The sequence below is a fragment of the Sciurus carolinensis genome, chromosome 17 (assembly GCF_902686445.1).
Source record: "Sciurus carolinensis chromosome 17, mSciCar1.2, whole genome shotgun sequence".
NCBI lineage: Eukaryota > Metazoa > Chordata > Mammalia > Rodentia > Sciuridae > Sciurus > Sciurus carolinensis.
The window spans coordinates 52,078,432-52,089,103 of NC_062229.1; the positions used below are offsets into that span (position 1 = coordinate 52,078,432).

General features: G+C 36.0%; 1 protein-coding gene across 1 annotated transcript in view; it reads right to left on the reverse strand.

Moving 5' to 3' along the window:
- The window catches only part of Appl1 (adaptor protein, phosphotyrosine interacting with PH domain and leucine zipper 1), a 37,185-nt gene that overhangs the window by 24,330 nt on the left and 2,183 nt on the right, over positions 1-10,672 (reverse strand). The window contains exons 2-4 of the mRNA XM_047530571.1: positions 5,526-5,624; positions 3,324-3,383; positions 2,764-2,835 (exon numbers count right to left, since the gene is read on the reverse strand). Coding sequence (XP_047386527.1) covers positions 2,764-2,835; positions 3,324-3,383; positions 5,526-5,624 — 231 coding nt within the window. The remainder of the gene's footprint in view (positions 1-2,763; positions 2,836-3,323; positions 3,384-5,525; positions 5,625-10,672) is intronic.

A 10,672-nucleotide genomic window follows, 5' to 3' on the forward strand; every position in this document is an offset into this window, starting at 1 on the left:
CCCTACCCCGCTTATTGTGTGTTAGCATCTGCATATCAGAGAGAACATTCAGCCTTTGTTTTTTTGGGACTGGCTTATTTCACTTAGCATGATAGTCTCTAGTGCCATCCATTTACCAGCAAATGCCATAATTTCATTCTTCTTTACAGCTGTGTAGTATTCTGCCATTGTGTATGTATACCAAATTTTCTTTATTCATTCATCTGTTGAAGGGCACCTAGGTTAATTCCATATCTTAAGTCTTTTGGGGTATATGCTGAGGAGTGGGATAAATGGGTCAAATGGTTGTTCCATTCCAAGTTTTCTGAGGAACCTCTATATTGCTTTCCAGAGTGGGTACACCAATTTGCAGTTCCATCGGCAATGCATGAGTATATTTTTTCCCACATCCTCTTGCCAACATTTATTATTACTTGTATTCTTGATAATTGCCATTCTGATTGGACTGAGATGAATCTCAGTGTAGTTTTAATTTGGCAATGATTTCTTAGATATGACACCAAAAGCACTTACAAAATAAAATATAAATGGGGACTTCATCAAAATTAAAAACTTTAGTGCATCAAAGGATACTATCAAGAAAGTGAAAAAATAAACCACAAAGTGAGAGAAAATGTTTGCCATTATTTTACCTAAGAAACTTGGATTTAGCATAAAGAACTCTTAAAACTCAATAACAAAAAGACAGATAACCCAACTTAAAGTGGACAAAGGATAGGAATAGACATTTCTCCAAAGATACACAAATGGCTGATAACCACATGCTCAATATCATTAACTATCAAGAAAATGCAAATCAAAATGATGAGATACCACTTCACACACCTTAGATGGCTCTAATTTTTTTAAAAAATGGAAAAATCTAATTTTAGTAAGAATGTAGAAAAGCTAGAACCCTCCTATATTGCAGGTGGGGATATGAAATGGAATGGACACTGGTGAAAATTGGCGATTTCTTAAATATAAAGTTACCATATAATGAATCAATCCTGCTCCTAGATATATACCTCAAAGAACTGAAAACTGGTGTTTGAAAAAACCAAACCAAATCTTGAATATGAATATGAAAGCTCACAGCAGCACTATTCATACCAGCCAGAAGGTGGAAACAGCTCTAATATCCATAATGAAGAAATAAAACAAAATATGGAATACTGATATAATGAAATTTTATTCAGCCAAAAAGGAAATGAAGTTCTGACACATTATAACATGAACATACCTTTAACACATGCTAAATGAAAGAAGACAGATGTAAAAGTCCACAAATTATATGGGTCCTATTATATGAAATATTCAAAACAGGCAAATATACATCTATCCTCCCTCCCTCCCTCTCTTTTTTTCGGTACCAGGGATTGAACCCAGGAACATTCAACCACTGAGCCACATGCCCAGTCCTTGTTATTTTTTAATCTGAGATAGGGTCTTGCTAAGTTGCTTAGGACCTTACTAAATTGCTGAGACTGACCTTAAACTTGTGACCCTCTTGCCTCAGTCTCCCAAGTCACTGGGATTACAGGTGTGCGCCACCACACCTGCCTCAAAACAGGCAAATCCAGAGACAAAAAGCAGATTAAGTGGTTACCAGGGACTGGGAAGAACAGGTAGGGAAAAGTGACTACTTAATAGGTAGTTTCCTTTGGGATGGTGAAAATGTTCTGGAACTAGATAGGTGTGATGGCTGCATAACATTTTGAATGTATTAAATGTCATGAGTGACAAATTTTATTTGTACTTTACCATAATTTTTTAAAAATGAAAAATAGTCCATTTCCTATAAGTAGTATTTCTTTATACTACACTCCTAGGATAATATTCTGCCATAATGAATTATTAAAATATTTTAAAAATTGGGGCTGGGGATTTTAAAAATTGGGGGTTTATCTCAGTGGTTGAGAGCTCTTGCCTAGCACATACAAGGCCCCAGGTTTAATCCCCAGTATGGCAAAAATGTGTGTGTGTGTGTGTGTGTGTGTGTGTGTGTATGTACATATATGTATATGTATGTATATATGTGTGTGTTCATATATATATATATATATATATATATAATTTTTTTTTTTTTTGGGTGCTAGGGATCGAACCCAGGGACTTGTGCTTACAAGGCAAGCACTCTACTGACTGAGCTATCTCCCCAGCCCCTATATATAATTTTTAAAATTATTTTTCCAGTTAAGAGGACTAGAAAAGACAGAACTATTTAAATGGCTTATGTTGGGGGTGGGGGGAAGGCTTTCATGCAATACTAGAGAACAAATATTAGATTCTCCGTACATCTCTCACTACCTTTCTTCTTCCTACCTTCTAGGTCTGTTTCATTTTGTTATATGATTGGTTAAAAATGACTGGTTTGAGAAACTAAAGGTCAATTTCAGCTATTTGGGATGGAAGGATTAATAAGGACTGGACAGTAAAATGTTGCTTGATGACAAAATAGAAACCACAAAGGGCTTACCCATAGCTCACATTTATGCAACAGCCATTAGGATATGTAAATAAGGTCCTTTTTTAGTAAATTTCATAACAAAGATTTACAAATACTATCATAATAATAAAAGTTCTCAATAAAAACTGAATAGCTTGGGCTGGGGATATAGCTCAATTGATAGAGTGCTTGCTTTGCATGCACGAGGCTCTGGGTTCAATCCCCAGCACCATAACAAAACAAAACCAAAAAAAAAAAAAAAAAAAAAAAAACCACTAAATAACTTGAGTAACCTAATGATAAAATCACTTATTCATGCAAAATAAGCCACTTACCTCATCTATAACTTTTGAAAACTGTTGTAAAGTAGAGCTCATAACTTCATCATCACCCCCCAATGGAAAACGCTGAAAAATGTGAAACAGAGATGAGGTAAAGGTTCAGTACTATGTAAATCTTATGACTGAGAACATCAGAATTTAAATTTTCGAATAACTTCAGAAAACTTCTAAATTTCAAATAAGCTCCAGAAATGTCAGTTTAATACAGTACAGCAATTTTCATACTTAAGAAACATTAATTAAAATGTTTGCTAAGTATCCAATGAACATACCCTATGCTAGGAATTCAGTGATTTGGCATTTAGCTCTAGTTCCTCCAAAACCCTATAACCTTGAGCAAGACTGTTTCTTCATTTGTGAAAACAATGAAAGGTAAACCAGATAAACTGTACCTAATATTAAATCATTACAATTAACTTAAGGGCTATACTGAAATCTCAGTGGTATATTCAGTGAACTAAAGCTTAGGAATTCTTCATGAGGAAGTCCTTATCTATAGATACAGTATCATGGTAGATCTTAAATCATACTCTTAAAACTTTGATATACGATACCTGTTTTTCATATTCTTTTAAAAGTTTCGAAGTCAGGTGTGTTGCTGCACTTAATTCATTCTATGGAAAAGATTAGTGTTTAAATTAGCACAATATTACTGATCAAGAAAAAAGTTTTAATCAAAGATACCTAGGCCACCTTTATTACTACCATTAAAGCATTTCAAAAAGAAACTCAACCATGAAAGAGAATTCAGCAAGGAATTCAGCAATGTTCCAGGTATGTGCTATTTTTTTTTTTTTTGCTAATAAAAACTAAGCATTAAATTAAATATTTTAAGAGCTAAAAGTAAACAGTACAAAGCCTTAACAAAATCTTTACAGATTCTATATGGGTGTCTGATTATTATTCTCTTGAGATGCTGATACCAGACTATAAGCATTTAATAACATAGAATCAACATGTGGTTGACTATCAAGCATGATGGCATACACCTATAATCCCAGGGTCTTGGGAGGCTGAGGCAGGAGGATCACATGTTCAAAGACAGCCTCAGGAACTTAGCAAGGCCCTGAGCAACTTAGTGAGACCCTGTCTCAAAATAAAAAATAAAACGGGCTGGGGATGTGGCTCAGTGGTTAACTGACCCTGGGTTTAATCCCTGGTACCAAAAAAAGCAAAGCAAAATGTGGTTGACTTAGTAATAAAACAGTAGCACAGTCATACGAAAAGTTTTTGTTTGTTTGTTTGTTTGCTTTTTAGTACCAAGGATCTTTTTTTTTTTTTTTGGGGGGGGGGTGCTGGGGATCAAACCCAGGGCCTTAGTGCTTACAAGGCAATCACTCTATCGACTGAGCTATCTCCCCAGCCCCAGGTACCAAGACTTGAACACAGGGGCACTTAACCACTTAGTCACATCCCTAGTCCTTTTTCACATTTTATTTAGAGACAAGGTCTCACTGAGTAGCTAAGAGCGTTGCTAAAGTGCTGAGTCTGGCTTTGAAATCATGATCCTCCTGCTGCTGGGATTATAGGTATGTATCACCAAGCCTGGCCACATGAAATACTTTTTTGCAAAGTGTTTTTCAGTGATGAGCATAATGACAAAAATAATACTTCTTTTATATATTAAGTGAATATTTGTAGTCAGAAATCAAACTTTGAGAGACCTATCACAAGAAAAAAATCAACAATGATCATAGCAACTTTTAAGTACATCATGAAAATGTTAATTCAGAAAGGAGAGAAAAGGGGGAGAGAAAAAAATGAAGCATGTATACTTAATTAATCCCAAAAAAAGGTATCTTAGAACACAGGTTACTATTAAAGCTTATAATTAGGCTATACAGGCATCACCTTAAAATTTTGTCTTTTTTACAAGAAAATCAAGTTGTAGCCTTTTAAGTTCATTTCCCTGTACCCCCGAGCTACATCTAATTTTTATTTGCTACTAACTGGGTTCCTTTTAATCCTCTACTGGGGGGGGGGGGAGTGTTTAAGATTAAAAGCATTCTTTGGGAAAATACTAGTGACAATATAAGCTCTTCAGTCAAATCTTAAATGAAGATCACTATAAGTGATTTTTATCTTTTCAGTTATGGGGATTGAACCCAGGAGAACTCTACCACTGAGCTACATTCCCAGAACTTTTTATTTTTTGAGACAGGGTCTCAAAAAATTGCTGAGGCTCACCTTGAACTTGCAATCCTCCTGCCTCAGCCTTCTAAGTCACTGGGATTATAGCATGAACTACTGCACCCAGCTACTTACTGTAGGTGATTTTTTGGGGGACAAGGGATTGAACTGAGGGATACTTAATACTGAGACATATCCCTAGCCTCTCCCTGTTTTTTTGAGAGAGAGGATCTCACCAAGTTTCTTGGGGCCTGGGAAAATTGCTGAGGCTGGCTTTGAACTTGAAATCTTCCTGCCTCAGCTTCCCAAGATCACAGGCATGTGTCACCGTATCAACATATGAACACTATGATTTTTAATAAGAAAGCTCTTATTCCTCTTTGGGGAGAGGGAACAGATGTTTCAATTTTGTTACTTTTGTGGTGCTACTAACTAAATACTAGTAACCAAAATGTAAGCTCTGGTATACAATATATTTAATGTTCATTCATCCTTTCAACAAATATTTATTACTAGTAGCTCAGGAAAAGGCTAGGCACCAGTAAACAAGACAGACACTATCTCTGTCCTTATGGGACTCAAAGATTAATTTTTAAACAGCATTGCATTAGACCTTAGCTTTTTACCTGTGCATCATAAATCCGATGCATAGCTTGATACAACTGGTTCATATAGTTGGAAATAGCTGTAGCATCTTCTTCAAATACACCCAGTAAAGACCTTGTCTGTATAAAATAAAATCAATAAAAAAGTTATGTTAATCAGCATATAAAAAGAAAACTTTTTTTTCCTAAAAGAAGCAAAAATAAAATAGAGTACTAGTAATTCTGAGTTTTAATCTATTTTTTCTTTTTACAGTAATGCTAAAAAGTCAGGGAGTTTTGTTCTCAGTTTCACTTCATTAAAAATGAGGTATGGGCTGGGGTTGTGGCTCAGTGGTAGAGGGCTTGTTTAGCGTGTGTGAGGCACTGGGTTCCATCCTCAGCACCACATAAAAATAAATAAATAAAATAAAGGTATTGTGTTCATCTACAATTTAAAGTATTCCATTTATAAATATTTAAATGCTTTATTATAGGATAATCTAATATGATTTTTTTCTCTTCTTGCATGGTCTCTTCTAGTAGTACCAAATCTCTCTATCCTAATCTAAAATAATACTACAAAATGCTAACGAGGTTTTTCTGAGCAAAGGATTTGGGTTTCTCTTAATGCATTTCTGTATCATTTGGCTTTTTTTTTTTTTTTACAATGAGCAACTTAAAATGGTCTTTATTATAAGGGGGGGAAACTTGTAAGTAACTGATAATGTCAATAAAAATTATCAAAGACAGTGGAACAGGTTTGTAATCCCAGCTACTAGAGAAGTAGAGGCAGAAGGATCACCAAGTTCAAGGCCAGTCTGGGCAATTTAGCAAGACCCTGTTTCAAAATAAAATAAAAGTGGTTGGGGATGTAGGATATAGCTCAGTAGTAGAGTACCCTGGGTTCAATCCCCAGTACTGGAAAAATTAAAAATCAAAGAAAAAGAAATTCAGTTTATCCAAGGCAAAGTATGATCACCATTTTTTTATTGAAAAGGCAAGGGAAAAATTAAAATACCACTAAGTACTGAGATAACTGAAACTTAAAAATCTAAAAAATAACGTTATATTTTATTCTCTAGTTTCTTATTCCTTTTGTCCAGAGGTCAAAACTAAGTCAATATAGTATAAAGTGATGGGGGGCGGGGAACATAAGATCATTATGCTGGTTTAAGCAGTCCACAGATCAGTCCCCTAATTCCCCAGGCCTCTGAGATTTGGATTTGATAGAAGTTGTTTTTTAATTGTTTGTTTGTTTGTCTATTTTTTTAAGTTTTGGAGACATGGCCCAAATTGCTCAAGCTGGTCTCAAAACTCCTCAGCTCAAGTAGTCCTCCTGCCTCAATCTCCAAGTAGCTAGGAAAATAAGCATACACCACTGGCTGAATCTGACATCTTTTTCACTCTGGTACTCTAGCTTTACTCCTATTCCCCACAGTGCTATCTTTTTTTTTTTTTTAAGTTGTTGATGGGCCTTTATTTATTTTTATATAGTGCTGAGAATTGAACCCAGTGCCTCATACATACTAGGCAAGTGCTCTGCCACTGAGCTACAACCCCAGACCCCTACACTGCTACCTTAAAATGTAAAAAAGATGGACTGGGGATGTAGGTCAGTGATAGAACACATACCTAGCATGTGCAAAGCCCTCAGTTCAATGTTCAGTACCACAAAAAATTTTTAAAAATAAGTATTAAAAAAGAAAGCATCAGGAAATCTTGATAGGCTAGTGCCTATTTTTTTGTTGTTGTTTTGTTTTTCTTTTCTTTTGGTTACTATGGACTGAAGCCAGGGGTTCTCAACCACTGATCTACATTCCTAGTTCTATTTTTTATTTTTGAGATAGTGTCTAAGTTGCTGAGGCTGACCTCAAACTTGAGAATCTCCTGCCTCGGCCTCTTAAACTGCTGGAATTAATAGATGTAATGTGTGCTGCTGCACCCCAGCTGGCTATTGCCATACTTTAATTTTGGGACCAGGGATTGAACTCTTTTGTATTTTATTTAGTAACAGGATCTTGCTGAGTCGCTTAGGGCCTCGCTAAATCGCCCAGGTTGGCTGTGAATTCTAAACCCTCCTGCATCAGCTTCCCAAGCTGCTGGGATTACAGACATGCTCCAGCTAGGTTTTCTTGTCTTGATATTCTGCCTTTATATTTATGGAAATAAACCTTCAGACATAATTTTATCATACATGCTCTCAGGTAAATATCTAAGGGAAAATATAAGCAACATAAATTTAATATATTCCTAAAACTTTTTTATACTCAGTTGAATCAATGCATAAACTCCAATAAATCATTTCCTAATTCAAGTCATCAATACCAATGTTTTCTCATATTTTTCTCAGTATCATGAAATGACAAGTATTTCTTAGAATTTCTCCACTGTTGTCCCTACCATTTTCTTTTCTTTCTTTTTTTTTTTTTTTTTTTGGCATTGGGGATTTAACCCAGGGGCTGGCCTTATATTGGCAATCTTGCTTTCTCAGTCTCCCAAACCACTGGGATTAACAGATGTGTGCCACCATGCCCGGCTCCTAACAATTTCTTAGAAAAGATAGATGCTTGTTCAGTTAAGTTTTGATGGTGTAATGCTTGTTTCTACCAGGTAGAAAAGTAAGGTTTTCAAACAACCAGGACTAACATTCTTTCCTCAAATCATTTTGTTGACTGAATGAACTTGGTCATGATTGCCACTAGGAGCAACAACCAAATATGTACATTTGCAGGCACTGTAGAGTGCAGTTGCCACCTAGCTAATAGCAACTGTTAAAATACCACCAACTCAAGGCAGGCTTTGACGGCACATGCCTATAGTTCCAGCTGCTTGGGTGGCTAAAGCAGGAGGATCACTTGAGCTTATGAGTTTGAAGATAACCTGGGCAACCTTGTGAGAACATGTTTCATTAAAAAACAAACAAAAATAACACCAACTCTAAGGGGAATCGCAATCTGAGATGTCAAAATGTGGGGAAGCGGAGAACACACTGCATAATCTGAAGTATTTCATGTTATGCAAAGAAGGAAGCCTCCATTTGGGAATAGGGTTGTTTTCAATATTGTATTATACATGGATCATTAAGATATTTACACATAAAATCAATTACTTTTTAAAGGTCATACCTGTTATTAGTAATTAACAAGTTTTATTTTGATTCCGATTTTCTGAATAATACAAATACAGACAAAGCATCTGTTGTAGACTTAACATTTTGTGCTTCAACAGGTAACTTTTGCAGAATGGTATGGTTTGGACAAGATAATTCTAAAGATGCTTACATTCAATCAGTGAATTTAGACTTTGTAAATTCCTCCTATTTTAATATATTACTATTACATTTTTTAAAAAAATTTTTGGAGGGGTGTACAAGGATTGAACCCAGGAGGTCACTTTACCACTAAGTTACTTTTTTCTTTTTTAGTCTATTTATTTATTTACTTATTTATTTTGATATAGGGTCTCACTAAATTGCTATGGTTAGCCTCTAACTTGTGATTCTCCTGACTCAGCCTCTTGAGTCACTGGGACAGGTGTAGGCCACCATACCCAGTTCTGTGAATCAAAATTTAAAGAGGGAAGCCAGGTATAGTGGTGCAAGCCTGAAATCCCAGCAACTCAGGAGGCTGAGCGAGGAAGACCACAAGTGTCAAGGCCAGCTTGGGTAAGACCCTGTCTCAAAATAAATTGAAAAGGGCCACAGTACAGTTTAATCCTGTAAACCCAGCAACTAGGGAGGCTGAGGCTGGAGGATTAAGTTCCAGGCCAGCCTCAGTAAGTTAGTAAGACTATCTTAAAATAAAAAAAAATTAAAAGGACTGGGGATGCAGCTCAGTAGTAAGCACCCCTGGGTTTAATCCCCAGTACTAAAATAAAATGGGCTGGGGATGTAGCTCAATGGTGGAGCACTTGCCTAGCATGCATGAGGCTCTAAATTTATTCCTCAGTATCACAAAACAAAACAAAACAAACAAAACTTACAATAAAGGAACTGAAGGTTTAGCTCAGTGGTAGAATGCCTGATAGTATATGACCCTGGGTTTAATTCCCAGTAACAAAAAAAAAAAAAAAAAAAAAAAAAAAAATCTAAATTTAAAAATGGTAACTATATAATTAATCCCTGATGGTCTTTCATGACTCCAAACCTCTAACTTTTTCACATAGCAGCAACCAGGTCACTTTTGATGAGGATCAATTAATCTAATAAAAAACTTGTATTTGGAACTTTAAACAGTTCGTATTCTCTATTACTCCTTAGACTCTATTCTAGAAAGTCCAAAATAAGAACAAAAATTTATGCCTGGGCTAGGGTAGCTCAGTGGTAGAGAGCCCTTGCCTAGCTCATGTGAGGCACTGGGCTCAATCTTCAGGATCACATAAATAATTAAAATAAAGGCATTGTGTTCATGTACAACTAAAAAAAATTAAAAATTATGACTAAAAAAATTAATTTTGGCCCTCATTTTTTGGGGGTGGGTACTGGAGATTGAATTCAGAGGTGCTTTACCGAGCCACATTCCCACTTCCTATTTGTTTGATACTGGAGATAGAACCCAGGGGCGCTTAACTGCTAAGTTACATCTCAGTCCTTTTCATTTTTTTAATTTTTTTTTTTTTTTACAACTAATGATAATTAATGATCTAGGAATGTTTTTCCTTTACTTTTTTTTTTTTTTTCCCAGTGCTGGGGATCATTTTTTTAATTTTGAGATAGGGTCTAAGTTGCTTGGCCTCACTAATTTGCTGAGGCTAGCTTTGACTTGTGATCCTCTGGCCTCAGCCTCCCAGGTTGCTGGAATTACAAATGTGCACCACTGTGCCCAGTCCTTTTTATTTTTTATTGAGACAAGATCTATGTTGCTTAGGGTCTCACTAAATTGCTGAGGCTGATCCTGAACTTGTGATCCTCCTGCCTCAGCCTCCCGAGTTGCTGGGATTACAGATGTTGGCCACCATGCCCCACTCAGCCCTATTTATATCAGAATTTGAGGAAAACTCTGAAAGTACAACAGTGTGAGCCAGGCACAGTGGCACAAGCCTGTAGTGACAACTACTCAAGAGGCTGAGGTAAGAGAATCTCTCTAGTTATCCTGGCCGACATAGTACATAAGACCTTCTCTCAAAAAAAAAAAAAAAAGAAAAAAAAATTAAAGGAATCATGACGCAGTCTTCCAAATTCTTTTCATTCA